We start from the raw sequence: 20,445 nt of genomic DNA, 5'->3' as shown, positions 1-20,445 counted from the left end.
GAGAAACTCCACTCATTGCTTTCCTTCCACTGTTTTGTTTCCAATAGGACTTTGCACTTGTCATTGTCTGGATATATTAAGTAGGCAGTCTGTACATGCGCTGCTGTATTTGTTTAACCTACAGTATCTGTGCATCTATGCACGAACACAGGCAGTTTAAATTAAATTGTTTCTGCATGTGCTGGCATTTCTGACTCCTTCCCTTTGTGCTGGATATAGCTTTGAGGCTGTGAAACATCCTCTCATGAATGAGGGTTAGAGGAACATGTAAGCCCATAAAAGCCCGTATGGATTCTGTTTCCCCTCACTTTCTGGTTCAGCCAGAATGTGACATTCCCACAGCTCTGTGTTTATGGGACTCAGGCCACCCACTGAAAATGGTTAGTTGTCCCTTGTCCCAGTTTTATGTGTCCTAGCACAAGGATGTTGTTGACCAGATTGGACCAGATGTAAAGTGGATAGGGACAGAGGAAGATGCTGACAGTCCCATCTTACCCAATCAGGGAGTGGTACTGTGAGGGAAGGGGCAGGTTCGGGAGAAGGGAATTCAGTTTTGAGCAGAGAGCTACACTGCCTGGCACACTGCCCAGGCTGGGCTCCCTGACTGGGAGTGTACGAGTGAGGAAACTGTATGACAAGGGAAACCTTGACAGAACTTGTAGTTTGTCCACTCCACAGCAGTGAAAGAAGCTCTCCAAGTTGTTGACTATCTTGGCTTTAATTGGTTCACATGTTTCCTTTAATACATACAAACATACATACATACATACATACATACATGCATGCATGCATGCATGCATGCATGCTGTTGATCTTGAGTTAAGTGGCATCAGAATATATTCAACTAAGTCTGTGGTGATTCTTTGACTCATGAGTACTTGATACTAGTGATTGCAGACAGGCAAAATGTACATTTTAAAAAATTTTTGCCTCAGGGTAAAAAGACTCCTAAAACTTGAAACATTCTTTTCTTTAGTCTGGAGACATCCTTAGGTAGCTGGCATTCTTCTGGGGTGGGCATGGAAACAAATGACAGTACAAATAACTTCATTGTAATGTAAAACCACTGTCTGGTAGAGCTATTGACTCAGCCCTTATAAGTACACCCAGACCCCTTTGTTCCAAAGTGTTCAGTTCCCAGGGGCCTCACCCCACACCTCCACCATATCTATTTCCTGTACAGAGCGGGAGGAGTCAAGCCAAGGGTCTGTTGGATAAGACAGAGTAGTCACAGGCCACCAGAGCTGTGGCCCTTCTCTGTGGTGTTCTCAGAGGGCCTTAGAGCAGCTGTGTTTATCCTGGTAAATTTTATATGATTCTCTTTCACATCTTCTCTTGGGAGGAAGCTCTTCCATGGTGCCAGCAAAGAGTCTTAGTCAAATCCGCATGGCCACATGGGATGCTGGTTAAAACATTCAGAGATTAGTAGTTGAGCCATGATTAGTACATGCAGTTGAAACCAAGCTGTCAGCTGTAATCCTGAATTTCTTGAAACTCTGGCATTAGCTAAACATAAGCAATCTACCTCAAGACTTGTTTACCTTCCAAGTTTTTTTAGAACTGAGTAAAACTCATGTGTAATTTGTACGAGCTGTTTTTTTTCTGTTAACCTAGCCATGTAGGGTTCAAACAAATGAGAATACATACGGGCATCAAAACTGAAGAAAGTGACTAAATTTAGTCTTTTTGCAAATAAAGATCTTATAGAAAGCATTAGCATGATTTGAGAGTAAGAAATGAGGCTTAATTAGCATACTCTTTTCTAACGACTTCATTTAAAATACTTAAGTGGTTTTCCAAGGTCTGTTAGACCGGCTCTAGCCGAATCCAGCCAGCGTTTGTACAGCCTCTGCAGAATGCTCATTTGCTTATTCATACCCTTGTCTCTTCTGAGAAAGATTTGAGGAGTCTGTCTTTATAGAATAGGAAACCTATAATCACTTGTCCGTCACTTTTAAATGAAGTATCTGGAAGTGGTTTGGGCTTTATTGCAGCTGAAGTCTACTCATCCCCTCCCCTTCCATGGGGGCTCAGTGAGCAGCTTTCTGGCCCTTCCTGTCCTCTTGCACCAATGCTCACACTAACATTTTAAAAACTCACGAGCAACTGAACGCTTTTGTTGTCTCTGCTGTAGGTACAATGGTGCTTTACCTAATGGTGACAGGGGCAGGAGGAAAAGCAGATTTGCCCTTTATAAGCGGACCAAGGCCAACGGTGTCAAACCCAGCACAATCCACGTGGTCTCCACACCCCAGGCATCCAAGGTAGGTGGCGGAGGCAATGGCGATGTTCATATGTCTTGTCAGCTGCTGTTTCCTCTGGACTTTTTTTCTTCATGTAGGACAGCATCTAAGTTACATGAGGCTGGGGAGTATTTGTGAAGAGCTGTGCTGTGCACTGTGAGATGTTTAGCAGCACGCTTGACCTTGACCCACTAGGTGCCCACAACATCCTCCTTCCCACTCCCCAGTGCTCAAACATATCTGGAGACATTGCAGGATGGCTGGTGGGGAGGGGTGGGCAGGGGACGTCAGAAGTCTGTACACTGGAAAGAAGGTGGGTAGCGTTCATCAGGTTACAGCTGTGTTTGAAAGAAGTTACATCATGCTTTTTATCTTAAAGAATTTTTGCATTAGATCTGGGGAGAAATTCCCAAAGACCTGTTATTTTCCTTCTGACAGTTGAAGTAGCGTGTTGTTACACTGTGTGCATGTTGCTGGGAATTGAGTTTGCTTGATTAATTCAATGTGAAGTACACAGGTCTAAGTGCTATAGTATGTTTGCTGTGCTTATTTCTTCCCAGTAACTTTGTGGTGATTTGAATAAGAATAACACCCTTAGGTTCATATATTTGAACTTGGTCCCCAGTTGTGGAACTCCTTGGGAAAGATTAGATGGTGCGGCCTTATTGGAGGAGGTGTGCCACCGGTGGGCTTTGAGGTTTCAAAGCCTGTGCGAGGTGTTTTCTTTCTGTGCTTGCTGCCTGTTGATCAGAATGTAAAGCTCTCAGCTCCTGCTCCTGTGCAGTGCCTGCCTGCTTCCTGCCAGGATAGGCATGGACTAACCTTCTAACACTGTAAGCAGACAGACCACCAAGTACATTTTTATGAGTTGCTTTGGTCATGGTGTTTCTTTACAGCAATAAAACAATAACTTAGACAAAGTTTGAAGTAAATGAAATGTCCATTTTTTAAAGGATTAAATCATGTGTCCTCTGATACATAAGCAAGAGAAATATCTTGAGTCTCCTGCCTGGTTGGCAAGTTATTACACTAATATTACACTATGACTGGTCTTACATATTCCACTTAGGGCAAGTTTTCTTTCAATAAAATCAATTGTTTGCTATATAGTACCTGCCTTTATAATAAAACATTAATGTGCGATATTTCTTATGGGGTTATTGGATATGTTTGTGATTATGGCTTTGAACAACCTGTGCAAGTCAAATATTGATTCAGTTTTTACTGAACACCAGCCTTTAGAGAACATGATGCTTCCTTGGAATCAAGTGTAGTGTTTATGCACAGCGTTTAACTGTGATCAGCCTGTGATACTTGGCTGCTTAAGAATCCCTGACACAGGGCCTTGGAGAGGATCTGATAGAATGTACCAGCTCCAGAGCTCCAGTGGCCTGCTGATAGTGACAAGTGAGCAAAAGAGAAGACACCAGGGACCAAAACCATGGGAAAGGGTAGTGTCGAGTCGACTGGGCAAGATTGGCTACAGAGGGCAGCAGTGAAGGCTGGGAGATGACATGACATTTATAGTAAGCCTGGCTTCACCAGGACCTGAAGAATTGGAGGAGAGGGAATAGCAGCAAGCTCTTGGGTGGTCAAGGACACGAGAAAGGCTTTGTAGTCTGTCTTAGTTACTTCCCCACCCACCACTGACAAAATGCCCGACAATTTGGTTTATTCTGGCTGTTTCAGGAGATGCCAGTTATGGTGGCAGTGAAGGCACAGTGGCCAAGTGGCTCAGTCCCTGGTGGCTAGATCTTGTACCATAACCCTGTTACTGTATGGTGAATCAGGAGGCAGAGATGGTACTGGGAACAAGCTGAGCACATAGGACTGCCTCCAGTTGACTCCCAACCAGCCATGCTTCCCTTCCCAGGTTCTGCAAGCTCCCTAAACAGCACCATCTGCTGGGGATGAACACTGCATCTTGCGCAGGACATGTCAGAGTGTTTGAAGAGGAAAAGAAGACAAATGTTTGAGAGCACACGATGAGTGCCGAGAATATTCTTGTATAACTATGGCCCTTTTAATTTTGTAGAGCTGTAGACATTCATCCTTCTTGCCTTGTTTTGGATCTGTACTGTTGATTATTTCCTTCTTTTTCAACGTAACATTTTTATTCTTTCTTCGGGAACTTCACATCATGCACCCATTATTTCCTTTTAATATCAGGAGTTTTATGTTAATAAAATGGCTGACAAAAGATACAGAAAGCCGGGGCTGGAGCATGTAATAGAGGACTTGCTTAGCGTGTGCAGGGTCCCGAGTTTGATCCCTAAGAAAACACGCACATATGCATGTGCGCGCATGTGCACACACACTCACACACACACTCACACACTCACACACATACACACGCTCACACACACAAACACACACTCAGACAAACACACACACACACTCATACACTCACATACTCAGGCTGTAGAGATTTTGCTTTGATTATCTGAGCTTGTTCTGTGATGAATTGTAACAAATTTGTAGCTGACTCTGGGGACTATGGGCACAGCGCTCTTCCTTCTCCCCTGCCCGCCTCTCTTACTGGCCGGTTTAGCTTTCGTTATTTTTCTTACATGCTTAGATTTTTGCCTCAAGATTTTTAAATCATTCATCTCTTAGTAGCTGTGTGAGTTTGTACTTAAACACATTACCCACAGCACTAAGAATTGGTCCTGACCCTTTGCAATCTGGAAAAAAAATATTTTCTCAGCGCCTTGGGATGGATTCTCATTTTCAAGCTAAGCAAATGGACAGTAGTAAGCAGGAGCCATAGTGTATTTGGGTTACAAGCAAATTCTCGCTAAAGAAAGAAGTGGGGGGACAAAAAGGAGAGAAATGATGATAGCTAGGGCAGAAGTTGAGAGCCCAGTGCTGCCGGAGGACAGTGCACGGCCCAAGGGAAGTTATTAACATGGCGGCTCCTTCACTGTGCAGTGACTCAGATTCACCATCCCATTTCCTTACTAAAGGTTGCATTTTTAGGAGAGAGTCTGGTAGGTTCAACTTGGCCTCACAACAGCCAAAAGTGAGAGACCAGGGACGTGGTGTGTGTGGTGGGTGTGCAGATGGCAACCACTGCCCTATGGCAGCCTTGCTTGTCTTCGTACCTCATACCACTGCCTCAAGGGCTTTGTGCCTGGGAAACACAGAATTTTGTTTGCAGCATGAGTAGGGGTTGGATCTCAGTCTCAGGCTCTGCCTTCCTGGGTCTCTCAGATGCACACCATTGTCTGTGTGGCGCTGCTGCTCCTGCTGCCATATTTGCTCTGCTGACCTTCCTGCTTCTGGGCTCCATTTAGGTACAGTGTTTTCATGCATACATATTTAACTGAGTCTGTAAGCCAGTACTCTGATGGACAGGCAGTATGGGGAGCTGAACTCCCAGCACCTAAACACTCATATTACTCTTTCCGTGTCTTCCCGGCCATGGCATTAGGCACGACTACATCCTGCTGCCGTTTCTGTCTTCACTGTTGATGTTACTGGCTTAGCTTGTCCCGGCCCCTGCTCCCCACGATGACCTACAGTTTATTCGTTCCTGCATTTCAGTGACCTGGTGTCTGGCTTGACCTTTCTCCAGACACCTTTGTCCTCGTGTCTTCCCTCTGTCTCTGTTTAAGGATAGAACAAAGATGTCTGTCTGCCAGTGGTAAAGTCAGTGGGAGACGGGGCCTCTTAGTCACCCATGGATGCCAGCATTGAATCGGGGGCAGGTTCTGATGGCAAGCCCATGCTGTTGCTGTATAATCTCTATTTGTATAGTCTTTATTTGTGTACATATTTGCTCTTGGAATGATACAGGTATTCTCTGATTATATAATGGGGTTAGAAGTACCAGAAGTCCTGTTTTACTTCTGGCAGATCTGTTACATAGGCATAAGGCCTCATATTTTATTCACCCATTCATTTATTCAACAAATATTTATCCAGCACCTTCCACGCCCAGGCATCATGCCAGGTATCGGATAGACTGCCTCGAACAAACACATCAGCACGGAGCTGATCGCCAGTGTGGGCAAATAGTAGAGCGTTGTTTGAGTGCGTATGCAACTGTGCATTGTGAGATGTGCCCGGGGGTGGGGGGTGGGGGGAAGGCACAGTGTGGACCAGGCAGGCAGGGAACTGTTGGAGGTGGAGCCAGCCAAGGACGCAGAGATCAGGACCTAGCCAGAGGATTTGACTTTCTCTGAGTGGGAACTATTGGGTTGTGTTAAGCTGAGAGAATGGCATGCTACAGCTGAGAATTTACTTTTTACAATGTGGGGAGACTACTATACTGTTTTTCCACCAGTAAACAGTTTGGTGTAGTGATGGTATCAGTATCTGATAACGAATATTTTTACCAGCTGCATGTTAAACTTAGCAACATTGCTAGGAGAACTTCATCATATTTGTTTCTTTCTTAGATTAAGAAGTGTTTTATAGAAATGTCCTTTAGGGAGTATTTTCACTTTCCAAAAGTAACTGGACCCCCCCCCCCAGTATATTTCATAATGTAAGATATCATCAATATTTGAATACTCGTTTAGAATAAGATTAAGTCCCATTAATATGACTACATGCCCAGGGATGCTCTTTAGTCTGTGCCTTTACCCTCTTAGCTATGAGAAAGTACGTAAGGCTGGGTACCTTACGAAGAGATTTGTTTGTCTCAACTGTGCTGGCACCTCACACCTGCATCCTGTCAATCACATTATGGTGGAAATGTAGGAGGGGCACAGGCCAATTGCTGTTGGGGAATATACTAGCGAAGAAATAGAGCAGATACCCTGGAGCTGTTGTTCCCAGCTGGTTCTTATAGGAACTTATCCAGTGTCCTGAGACCTCGCCTACCCTGTAAGATCAATACTCATCTATTCTGAGGGTGGTGCCCGTGTGGCCTCCCTCTTACTGATGCAGCATTGCTAGACCTGGAACCAAGTTGACAATGCACAAGCCTTTGGGGACCGGCCACATCCACACCGCAGCAGTGCGTTTGAGTCTGTATAGCTCTAGTAGCTGATGGAGCACTCTGAGTGTCACAGTGATTGTGGGAGGTGGTAAGGCTGAGGTAACCTCAAGTGTTAGCTCAGTAGCTTGAGCTGATACTCAAGGTTCATCGAGGTCCACTTTTGAAGTGTGTGGCTTGGTGGCATGGGAAAGCGTAGCTGACTCTGCTTCAGGAGAAGCATGAGCCCCTCAGTGTCTACAGACTGTTCACTGGTGCTGCGTTTAAACAGTGTGGCTTTACATACTCTTGATTTTGGTTTCCTTCATAGTCATTTCGTTAGAAATCTTCAGTTTGTAGTGTATGGTGTTTGGTTTGATTGGTTTGATAGGATAGGGTATGATGTGTATGTAGTCTAGGCTAGTCCCGAACTCACTGACCCCCTGCCTCAGTCTCCTGACTATGTGTATGAGTCACCACATTCTACTCTCTGTTTGATAGCTTGCAGTTCAAGAATTAATGAATGAAATTGTTGTAAATGATTTAGTTAGTTCAGTGAAGTATGTTATAGTTTGAGCAACAGTGTTTTGATAAGGCTTCTCCATTTAGGTGTACCGTAAGTACGAATATTCAAAACCTATTAAGAGAAGCAAATAATGAAGTAATGAACTCCAGAGCTGAATGTATCTCGATTCTCTACTGGATACAAACGTGAAACAAATCGTGTCATTTCTAGAATGACAAACTACTTACTTCAGTAAAAACACAGGCACAAGTCAGCTTCTAAGTGGTTAAAGTAGAAACTTGCAAAAGCTCTTTATTAATGAGCGTTGGTAAAGCAAAGACAGTGCGTCTGAGCAGGCCATGCAGTTCCCTTGATTACCTGACAGTATCAGGACTTCCTGAATAGTTCTTGTAGGGAGTGATCATGTCAGTTTAAATCTTTGGATCCAATTGTTACATAACGTGTCTACTGAGATGAAAAAACAATCTTTGGAAAACTTGCAAAACCAAAGCAGTAAAATTTGAGTCATCAAGGATGAAGCTCCACCCACTTCACATTGAGGTCCAGAGACTGAAGATGCAATTCTGAAGACTTTGAAGATGGCATAATGGTTTTGTTGATTTCATGGAGCCGGAAGGAGTGACATCTGAAAAATATTAAGCTTTACTCTGGTTCCCAAGAAGAATTCAAGAAAAATGGTTTCCTGGAGCCATACGTTGGATTTTGCACAGACGATGTAAGGAGTTGGAAGAAGACTCTCTCACTGCATGCTGTCTCCCTGCTGTTTTGCTGTGCATGGATGATTTGGAAGATAAACTAAGGAAACCTTGTGACATTTTATGTTGAAAAAACTTGTTACTTCACATCAAATACACACTAGAGTTAAATAGCATTCTAAAGAACCTGGAGTTGGCAATATGAGGTAATTGAGCCTTGATGAGCAGCCCGTTGTGACTTGTATAGACTTAGCTCTGATGTCTTTCAGAGGCTTGGAGATTCACTTGTGCAGACATTGTGAGGTAGCAGGTGGCCAGTTAGAGGTTTTAAGGGTAAGGGTTTGGCCATGGTGGGTGATAGTGTAACTGATGTTAAGTGAAGTTTTTCTTTATTTTTAAGAATAAGAAGTTGTAATGCCAACATGGCCAGAGTCAGTTGACAGCTACTTGATGATAAGACACATATAAAACCACATAGAGAGAGACGAGTGTGGTAGTGAATCAGAATGTATTAGAACCAAATCTGGAAAAAAAAACAAAAGTAAGAATTCCAGGAGGAAAATATTAAATTATTCAACAGCTTACAGGAGCATGGACTTTATATAGATGACAAATATGAGTAATGCATTATTAACTTTTAACAGCATCTTTAAAATTCATCAGCTCCTATGACTTGACCAGTTCTTTACAGAATACTGTAGAGCGAAAGTAAAAATCGCACCTAGTAAGTAGTTCCCATAGCTTAGGTGGTGGTAGAAATAGTGGCTGTGAAAAATCTCATTGGGATTAGAATGAGAGGAGGGGCATTTGAATGTGGACTCGGGTCTGGGGGCTGCTGCTCCAGACCAGCAGGATCCTTGTATGTTCAGACTCATTTGCCTTCTCCCTTAAACTAAGAACTTGGTGTCTTTAGTCAAATCTTAGCTCAGACATTGAGCCACGTGGGCAAATACGTCAAAGAAAGGATCATGCTAACAATCTCTAAGAACTAACAGATGGCTTGGAAATTAGTGGGACGACTCGAAGGATGATTGATGCCATTGCCTGCCACTCTTGAGTGTGTAGCTTGATGGTATGGATACTTGGAAATGTATGGGGATGTTTTTAAATATTTAAAACCAGCGTCACTTGCAGTTTTAGAATTTGAAACAGCATAATTCCTTATCAGTACTCTTCTGTAGCCTTTTGTGAGACTTTCAAGTAGGTTTCAACATATATTCTAAATTAAAATGAGAAGTCTGATTCGAGATTCCTACATTGAGTATTTCCAAAGGGTGATGTATTGATTTGGAATACTGGGATTTTCCTAGTTTCAGCAATTAAAAAATTTAGCCCTAACGTTGTGTGTGTGTGTGTGTGTGTGTGTGTGTGTGCTCGCTCTAACACTTGTTTCATATTTTCAAGTGCTGACGACTGTGTATGGAACACTGCTTTGCTGTGTAGTATAACTAGAGGAACCCAGGCTTTCAAATAAAAGAGAGATTCTCTTGTATGCACTCTATAGGTAGTTACCCCATTTGGATACAAGGGGCCTGCGCCTTACTCTCTGGTTGCCTTCATGGCAAAAGGAACCTTGCACATAAAATAAAGGCAGGAACTTTTAAGAGGGATTATCATGGATTATCCAGATGGGCCTGGTGTAATTACAAGGTCCCTTAACAGTGGACAGGAGGGTGTTTTGATGAATAGCTTAGAGGGGAGGAGGGCAAATGGGGCTTTGAGGTAGAGGAAGAGGACCATAAATCAGAGTGCCTGCATCCTCTAGAAGCTGGGGACAAATATGTCTGCCAGCAAGGAAACCAGAACTTCAATCTTACCATCATAGGGACTGCAGTCAACTTGAATGGCTTAGGAGTCTTTCCTAGACCCGCTCACTCCTTGTGGTCTGCCTGGTGTGATTCTGGCAGAGAATCCAGGGTGCCTACTGAATACTGGTGGACAGGTCTACTAGGAAATTTGGTGTGATTTTAGCAGCAGAGGCCTTGGATAATTTGTTAGAGCAGCATGAGAAAACTTAGACCTACTGTTTTATGGGGAATTCAGTACAGAATGCCTGGGTTTGTGATTAGCTCTTAGACTTGGGTTAGAAGAAACAAAGATATTGAGGAAAAATGACAATCGAGAGACGATGAACAATTTTGGATATAGAGGATTAAAACAGGAAATCTTGATTCGAGCGCTTGGCATCTTTAATTAACACTGTAATTATCTACATTTATACAATAATTATAATTTTGACTCAATGCATGTATTAGTTGGAGAAATAATTTGTATTGTTCTTAAAGCAAAATTTCATTGACTTGTTTCAACATATCAGTGTTGGAGAATGGTTTTACCTATAATTATGCTTTTAATCAAGCTTAGCTGAATTATGACCCAGTTGGTCACTTGGAACCCTCTTTTTGTTGAGGAAGGGGGTCTTTTCTTATAACTTCCCCTTTGAAAACAGTGAGGACTAAAAATTCAGAGGATCTTTATTTGGACTGCATTTTTTAAGTGTCAAACAAAACAAACAAACAAATCAACCTTGGCTCATCTCACTAGATGTGTGCGCTACTCGGGGCCCCAGAGTGTGGGCCTCTTGTTGCAGAGTAAATCCTCTAGAGAACAGGGACCAAAACTGAGCAAGGCTTGCATCTGACTGTCTTCCCCGCTGGAAATGTGGCTTAGAGAATCCATTCATTGCCAGACAAGGGCTGCTGTGATGACAAAGTGAGTTAATACAATTCTTGCTCATAAGAGTGGAAGCTGCCAGGCTGATGAGCAAAAGTGCTCGCTGCTCATGAACAAAGACCGGGTTTAGATCCAGCGCCTACATAAGAGCCCAGTGCAACAGCACGTCAGCACATCTGTAACCTGGCATGGGGTACAGAGAAGTACAAATACCCAGAATGTGCTGGCCAGGCAGTCTGGGGTGGAGAGAGCTGTCTCAAAAAGTAAAATGGAGAAAAGTAGAGGAAGACACCTGATGTCAGTGTCTGGGTACCACATGCACATTCCTCCTTATGTACAAAATGCACGCACGCACACACGTGTGCACACACACAATTGAAATTGGAAGCTGCCTTGTAGTTGAATTGGCAGCACCAGTGGTTAGTGAAATCGGGTGTTCTGCAGAGAGCCCTTCTACAGAAGGATCAGCGATGGAGGCTTGGCTTCAATAATAGCTAGTTTGTTTGCAGTGGTGGTTACGATAGCATGTTGTACGGGTGCAGGGAAAAGAATCCAGTGCAGCTGAAAACAGTAATGGACTGCAGATGGGAGCCGGGTATCACAGGCTGGCTAGGAATGACTGCCATCAGTTTAGACCCTTGTGCTTCAGAACACATGTTTCTTGGGAAAGTATCTCAGCCTCTTTGAAACCCCGTGTGACTGTGTCCAGTACTACTTATATTTGTGTGTTTGGTTGATGGCATCTGTGTTCTAGGTAAGGAAATCATGGCTCCCGAACCCTTTGTTTTTATCTTGCTGAGTGAGCAGAGATGCTCGTTTGAACTGTATTTTCTTTCCATTTCCAGCTGCCCACTGAGCTCCCCACACTGTTCTCTTCCTCTCTGCTCCTTTAAAAGCCTTTCCTCCCACAACTCTGTGCTTCTGTCAGTAACATCCTCCTTTGTTAACACAGGCTTCTGTCTCATCTACTAGCCTGCACTGAATCTCCTCCCCTAGCCTCAGAGAGAAGTCCTTTCTGAGCCCATAGAGTGTTTGCTGAGCACCTATGCTGTGTTAGCATTGCTGACTGACTTTCCTCAAAGGCAGGAACATGTGCGTTCTGCTCTCCTGCTGCCCAGCTCCACATGCTCAGCGCTTACACAGATACTGTTAACTGCTTTGGGCCTATCCTGAGACAGCAGGTTATCCTGAAGGTCTGTCAGCTAGTGACTAAAGAAATACTTGGAATGCATCAGCTGCCTGCTATACAGTAGTAGTAGCAGCAATTGGCTAATGTACACTGATGTTAGTGATGTGGTCTCTGGAAAGAATTACTCATAAAAAAGTCATAATGGGCTCTGGTTTCATGAAACCTGGCACCTACACTTATGTACTGCCTGTTGAGACGTTGTAAGAAACTTTAGCTAAAGTGCATTGATGGGTTAAAATTGAAACTGAATCTGGACATAGGCTTCCTCTGTGAACTTGATAATTTAAGTTTACTGTTTTCTTAGCTCCCAGCAGCGAAGCATTACTATGAAGCAGTTTCTGAATCATTGGGTGTACTAACTTTGGAGGTCAGTGCATTTCCTCATGGAGAGCGTGGTCAGAATACTGTGATTCAGCCTACTCAAGGAAAGGAGCACAGCCTGGCCCAGCACAGTTCATTGTTTAGGCATTCTTCATCTGCCCACTGAGTTTCACTCCTTGCATTTTGAACAGAAGAGGTGTTCTGCATGTTTTTTCATGTAGAGTTACACCATTGTTAAACATGAACAAATTAGATGTTAAAAAAAAAAGATTTTTCTAAGTTGGTCATAATAGTAATGTCTGGTTGAAATTGTTAACCTGGTCATCAGCAATCTTTTTTAAGAAATAATTTTTAATACTGTATTAGTCAGGGTTCTCTAACAGGACAGAACCCATAGAATGAGTGTGTTTATTAAAAGAAGGATCCTTAGATCACCATGCATGACACAGCCTGAGTAGTCTAACAATGGCTGACACACAGCAGACAGGCAGAGTATGGCAGTTACTCAAACCATGTGGCAGGTTGTCTCAGCAGTCCCTGTTTGGAGCTGAAGGCCTGGAAGATACCTGGGGAGCTTCTGGTCTTCAGTCTACAAGGGAAACCTGGAAAGGGACACAACAGTGTTGGCGACAGGATAGGTGAACTTGCTGGCAAGATGACGGCAGGCAGGCAAACAACCCAGTTTCTCTTCTGTTTCCCTTATCTGGGCTTGAAGGGAGGTACCACTTATATCAGGGTGGGTCTTTCCTCTTTGAACTAGTCTGACCAAGGAAATCCCTCGGGAATGTCCTGGTGCTTGCTTTTTAGTTGATTCCTGATCTAGACAACCAACATTACCCACCACAGTCAGCATCCTTTGCAGCCTAGTCTCATAAATAAAAGAATGTCATTTTAAAAAATACTTACTCTGTGTGTGTTTAGGCACACATGTCATGGTGTATGTATGGAGGTCAGAAGGCAGTTGTGGGAACCATCTCTCTCTTTCTACCACGAGGGTCCCATGGATTGAATCTGTTATGAGCTTGGTCCTCACTTGCAGAGACCACTTGCTTGTCCCATAGTGACATATTGAATCATCCAAATACTTAGTCTTACAAGCAAAGTAGAACTTCTGTTGAATCTACTTTTCTTCAGTGAGTTGAATTATACTTCTGTATATCCCAGATCTGGTATCTTTCATTTATTTTGACTTTTTCCTAGCATGCACACCTTTTACATGTGTAATTTGATGACTTTTCACAAAGCAAATGCCTATTACACAACACTCAGATCAAGAGCCCTGCCAGAACTCCAGAGGTCCTGTTGCTCCCCTGCTGGCTACTGTCCAACCCAAGCAGTAACCAGGTAACCACCATCCAACCCAGAAGCCACAGGTGGCTTCTGCTCTTTAAAAATGGGGCTCACTGTGTGAGCTTCTCTATTTCTGACTCCTTTGATGTAGTATCATATTTGTAAATGAAATGCTCTTATGTTGGATGCAGGAGTTTGTTCATTGTTATTTAATGTTTTGCGTGACTATTATTCTAATAACTAATCTGCCTAAAAGTTTTGTTAGCACTAAAATCCCAGTTAAATTTTTGATTTCTGATATTTGGTATTTTAAAAGCTATTCCACCTTAGGATGTAAAGCCAAGATAAATACAAGCTCATCAATCAATATTTATGTTTAAGCCTGCAACAATTTAGAAATCTATCTTTTGCTACAAGTAAAAATCTGTTTTCATTTGGAGAATTGGTAAACTTGGCTAAAAACAACAATAATTTTGTAAAGCTGAATATTCCAGGGAAAACTCTAATTCTATATTACTCTTTTAAGACTGTGGTATGTTGCTGTTTTCCTCTGAAAAATGCTCTCTGATGACCATGTTTCCCTTAGTTTACAAGTTGGTGAGTTCTGAAGATAGCTTGACTTAGGTAGGAGTTGGGGATGGTGTGGACCAGTGTGGGAGACCCTGGATTCTTGGCTCTGCTCCTTGGTGGCTGTGAGGCTTAGGATATGCTCTCTAAGCATGGCTTTCCAGACTTGTGGGTGAGGATCAGGCAGGATGGATGGTATACACATCCCCTGCCTGCCAGGTAGGCTCTAGAGAGCCAGTAACTGTTCTTTTTTACTGACTATGCAACCTGCTTGAATTTTAATACAAAATTAGCTTTAAAATTTTGACACTGGTTACCACTTTGATTTTTGGTTTTAGTGTTAATATTTTTGTTTTTTAACTTGCTGTTGCACTTGTTTGTTTTGAACAGTTAACACTCCAGTCATCCTGCTGAACTTGCACTTTCTCTTTTGTTATGATAAGTTTCTAGTTCATGCTCTCTGCTCTGCATTCCCACCAGGACAGTCGAGAAGGTTACTCCAAAGTGAAGGGCAGCTTAGACTAGCTAACTCCTTGATGTGGAGAATGCTTCCACTCACTAGATCCCAGGGGTATCCATCCTCAGTCATGACTGCCACAGAGGTCCCCAGACATTGCTCATCTTGGGAGTCCTGGATGGCAGTTAAGGAACACTGATTTAGACTGTTAAGCTTTAGTCAGTATGGAATCTAGAATTAAACTCCCCAGGTTGAATTCCCAACCCTTCTATGGCTGAGTGAGAACCACTACAACCCTCAAATACTCAGTTCTCAAGTGAGAGAATAAATATTTATCCAGCTTTCAAGTTGTAAACCATGTACATGTAAAGTTCTTAAAGAATAACTTCTCTATACACTGTAAATGCCCGTTGACCACTAGTAAGTATTATCTGTATAATTCTATACTATCTAAAATACAAAATGCATAGTTTAAAGTAATAAAATGGCACCAGAAAGTAGAATAGAGCTGGATATTGTGTTCAAGGAGATAAAGAGATTAAGGGAGTGGTGATTTCTGGGCAAGATCCCACTCAGCTAAGCTTATTGTTTGTGTTTGGAGTTGAACAAGAAATAGTTTGGGCTTTTAATATGGAATGAACTACAATCTCGAAATGGATGGCACACGTGTGATCCAGATCTTGGACTAAATGTATTTTTTATTATGCTATGGCTAGGTATGGCTTGCATAGACTCACATATTTGAACAAGCCTTTGGGGACCAGGAAGTGGATTGTGGTGATTTGAATATACTTGGCCCAGGGAGTGGCACTGTTTGGAGGTGTGGCCTTGTTGGAATAAATGTGTCATTGTCTGCGTGGGCTTTAAGACTCTCATCCCAGCTCCCTGGAAGCCAGTCTTCTCTGAGCAGCCTTCAGAAAAAGATGTAGAACTCTCAGCTCCTCCTACATTATGCCTTCCTGGACACTGTCATGCTCCTGTCTTGATGATAATGGACTGAACCTCTGAACCTGTAAGCCAGCCCCAATTAAATGTTGTTCTTTTAAGAGTTGCCTTGGTCATGGTGTCTGTTCACAGCAGTACAACCCTAACTAAGACAGTAACTTTAAGCCCTTTTTTTCCCCTTTTAAATAAAATGGAGGCAGAGGCTTACCTGGGAATCCATAGAGCCTTGAGTCTGGGAATCTCTGTAGGTACCAAATTCACAGATGCTCTAGTACCTTGTATAGAATTGAGCAGTGTTTGACAGAAACCATATACATCCACTCAAATACTTGACTCACCTCTATATTAAAAACCCTAATAAGATGTAAAAGTCATATAAGTAATTGTTATGCTGTCAACTACCTTGGGATGTGTCCACACATAGTTTCTGCAGATGTGTTACCCTTGACATGTGGCAAATGCAAATTTTGTGTTTTGTAATGTCATGAATATACTACTGTTACTATTCTGTTGCTGTGGCTGCTCTTCTTCCTAACATAATACTTCTATTGATTACTTGGAGATTTCATACAGTATACCCCATCACACTCACTTCCTGTTCCTCCCAGGTCCACCCTCCCATCTTCAACTTCTTCCCTCCAAAAGGAAAAAATACCAAGTCCAATTTATGTTGTCTATATACTCATTGGAGCATGGTCAAACTACCCTCCCCACCACCCAGCAATGGCCAACATCTTAAAAATACCCGAGTCATTCCCCAACCACCACCCTGGTCTTTCCTGAAGCCATCAACTGTGAAGATCTGCACTTTAGCATCTTTGCCACAATTTTTCAGTCTTCTCATCAATGGTTTCCTGTGTGGATTGTTTCTGTTTGGGTGGGGGTGGGGTGGGCAGTTGTTACAGAAGCTTTCAGTGTCTCTCATTCTCAGTTATGAGTCTACAGTCATCAACACCACTGCAAAAGAAGCTTCCTTGTCCCTGACAGCCAGTGGCGTCACAGATTGTGGACTTTCCCATGGTTTCCAGCAGCAGCACAGAGCAGACACCAACACAGCCAGAGCCACAGCACTGTTCGCAGACCACAGACATCAGCATGTTCTCCTGCAGCAACCCTGATCATGGACATCAATATGGTCTCTGGTGGAAGCACAAACCACAGACACCAGCCAGCATAGCCTCAGGCAGCAACACAGACATTGGAGACCAACATGGCCTCCAGTGGGGGCACAGACCATACACATACTCCTCAGCCCACACAGCAGCATGGACAGTGGACATCAGCATGGACTTCAGCAGCAGCAGCAGCAGCAGCAGCAGCAGCAGCAGCAGCAGCGGCAACAGCAGCATGGACCATGGATATCAACATGGTCTCAAGTGATGGCAAGACAGACCATGGGGATCATCCTGGCCTTGTCAGCAACACGGATCACAGACTCCAGCATGGTCTTTGGCAGCAGCAGGGACCACGTAATTCTTTTGAGGAGGGTTAACCCAGAAAATGAACCACTCTTCATCTCAGATATCTTGCTGCTCAGAGTCAGGGGGATTGTGTGGCTGGGCAGATGATCGAGGGCAGAGTCTGCGTGAGCTGCAGGCTGCTGCCCCTCACATTGCTAGCCTTAATCAGCAGGGACGTGCCCCTCTGTCCACCACAGCTGTGCTCCCGAGTCTCCAGTTCTTCCTCTCCGTTCCACCATCGTTACCACCTCTCCACTCACATTCATCCATCAAAGTGACATTGCAAACTGCTCATTTTACTTTTTTTTTTTTTGACCCAAGCAGTTTCACATGGAAATACTTAATTGCAGCCAATACTGGTCTAATTCAAGGTGTCTGGTTTCCAAAGCATCACAAATACTGGACTCTTTCTGAGGCTCATCTCAGATGCTCTGTTGGTACCTAGAGTCAGGGTGATCTTGTTGGGTAGTGTATCCAGTGGCAGGATCCACAAGAGCTCCAGGCTGCCTTGCACCTTGGTGCCAGCTCACTGGGCAGCCCATGGCCAGTTTTGCAGCCCCTTGATCTCCCGTAGCAGCCAGCAGTGTGGGCTGCTCTGCCATGTTTTTTTCTTTCTCAAATTTCATGAGACTGCTTTTTAAAAGCATCGTTCCCTAAGACCTGCCCAGTTTTTAGTGTTTCCTGAGATACTACGAGCTCAGAGCTCTTCAAAGCTTCCTCTCCCCTCGAAGCCTCCGTGGGTCTCTCAGGTTCCCTCAAAGACTCTGAGGTCCTGTGGGTGCTGGTGGCCACCACTATCTTGATGAAGCCTCCGACTCTTTATTTATTTTATATCTTGTTAGGGTTTTGACTTGGTTTGAACTAATAAAAGTTTTTAAAACTGAAGTAGTAATGGATTCTAAGTTTAGGAACCCATATGTAGCCCTCACAGATTACAGCTGAGATTAAAATGCTTTTTATTCACTGGAAATGGGGGCACTGGGCTGGTGCCCATTCATGCCCCATCCTGGTGGTGGTGCATTGGATAATGTATGTCTGCCCTTCTTTGTACTGGAGCAAAACCTGTTTTTCATCTCAGTATCTGGCCATAAATGTGCTTCTTGTCTTCAGACACAGCTCCTTCTCCAGTTCCTTATTATCAGAGTGGGGAACATGGTGGAATGCTGTTGTTTATTTCCTCTCGTGCTCAGGGAGTCCCCAGACTCTGCACTCTGTGTTTGACCTCCTCATGATCTCAGGTGTCCATGTTTGCTGTGGTCTCTGGATGAATGAATGGACCCCTTGCAGTTTCCCTTGACTCCAAGCCACATTCTGTTCATGCCAAGGATGGAACGCTTCCTCACAGACCTGTGTTCTGCTCAGGAACGCTGCTTTACCCAGTCAGTGATCTTAACTAGCACACAGCCTTCCACCTCATGATGCTTCCGACTGCTTTCCCCATTTCTCGGCACCTCCATGCAGTCATGTGGGGACCTGTGAGGGGTTGTGTGGGAGGGTAGGTAGGGGGTACATCCGCAGAGAAGAAGGAGGAGGGGTGAGGGGATAGGGGGTTCCTGGGTGGGTGGGGGATGGGGTAAGGGGACAACATATGAAATGTAAATAAAACATCCAATAAAAAAAATCTTGTTCTTTATGTAGGCAAGCATAAGAAGATAGTAATGTTGTCCCTGTTCCCAGAACCCAAGAGGGCCTGTGTGGAATTAAAGCATACCATCTTTTACCATGTGCAGTGATGACCCCAATGAATGCAGCAGAATTCACTGCCATCTGATGGGAGTTTAATCTAAAACTATAAACTTGATGCTTGTTAATTTAATGCTATTTTTTTTCTGACACGTGCCTGAAGCTTTTAGCAAAAACTTTTTTCGGTGTCTATGAAAGTAGAAGGATGTGTGGCAGAGATAAGTAAGTCTAGAGAGTGAACAACCTCTCTCTGGCCTCTCTCTGGGAAATGGGGTTCTAAACATATGGGGTTTTTTGTTTGTTTGCTTGTTTTACTTTTTACTGTTGCTTATCGTATCTTTACATTTGCCTCAGGCTATTTTTCTGTCCTCAGCTTTCCAGTCAGCATGCTGGTGTTGAGGGAGCACCACAGCCAGATTTCTTTACCATCCTTCACTCACTTCACTCCTCTGCCATCAGCTCGACTCCCTTAACAACTGGCTTGAGGCGGAAGCGTGTTTTCCCAGGCTTCTGTTCACCATAGCAGTCTGAAGCTCATGGCCATCACAATGGCTGTGAAATGGGTTTGCTCTGTTTGAGAGGCTCTGCAGCAACCTGGCTCAGAGTGGCAGAGGCAGAGGAGATGGTTTCAGTAGTGCAAATTAGCATTAAAGAAACAGGTGGGGTGGCTGTCCTCCAAACGTGGTCACCTCCTGTATTAAAATCCTAGGCACAGTTCATGAGACAAATCTCCACCCCACCTCTTTGGATCATGCTTATCCATGTCCTAGCTTTGAGGACCATTCCAGGGAAGAACCTCTGGCATGAGGTACAGATGAGCTGTAGCTCAGATGTCAGGCCTGATCTAGATTGATGTCTGTGATGGGTGTCTGGAATTGCATTCCCAAAGGCCGGGTGTCAGTGAGCACCATGGTTGTCTGTCCTCTATGGCTGAGAGGTTAAGGGGGTAGTTCTCTTCATTGCAGGACACCACTGCATGGCCTCTGTCATCCCAGTCTGTAAAACATAGCTTCCAGTCAACTCCCCAGTGCTCACGTGATTCCTGGGGTGGGAATTGGAAGCATGGTGTTGGCTGTATTAACAGGTGAATGCAATGGCTGACAGAAATGCCCTTTTAAAATAAAACTTCCAAGATTGGGGAAGTCACATCAATAGGATTAATATCAAGCATTATTATAAACTGTTTCCCTCCTTAACATAAGTGTTCCTTGAGAAGCACGGTGGCCACTATTTGCACATGATAAACCCCTAAGCCTGTGTATTCTGGTTTCTGAAGAAGCTACTGGCAGGTCTGTGTTTACTGAGCAGTTTGATCCCCAAGCTAAAATACAGCTAGATAAGCCAGTCTCTTTAAGTTCCTTTGGTTGTTTACACATTTGTGCCTTTTATATTTCATCTTTCCCTATTCTCTTTCTGTGGAAATGGTCAGCCTGCCAGTCTCCCTCCCTCCCTCCCTCCCTCCCTCCCTCCCT

General features: G+C 43.8%; 1 protein-coding gene across 1 annotated transcript in view; it reads left to right on the top strand.

Moving 5' to 3' along the window:
- Peli2 (pellino E3 ubiquitin protein ligase family member 2) overlaps positions 1-20,445 on the top strand; it is a 138,792-nt gene that overhangs the window by 45,853 nt on the left and 72,494 nt on the right. Inside the window, exon 2 of the mRNA XM_028758624.1 lies at positions 2,135-2,264. Coding sequence (XP_028614457.1) covers positions 2,135-2,264 — 130 coding nt within the window. The remainder of the gene's footprint in view (positions 1-2,134; positions 2,265-20,445) is intronic.

The sequence above is a fragment of the Grammomys surdaster genome, unplaced genomic scaffold, assembly GCF_004785775.1.
Source record: "Grammomys surdaster isolate TR1022 unplaced genomic scaffold, NIH_TR_1.0 126198, whole genome shotgun sequence".
In the NCBI taxonomy this organism is placed as follows: domain Eukaryota; kingdom Metazoa; phylum Chordata; class Mammalia; order Rodentia; family Muridae; genus Grammomys; species Grammomys surdaster.
The sequence above is the reverse complement of the archived record's forward strand: the minus strand, read 5'-3'. Positions and strand labels throughout refer to the sequence as shown.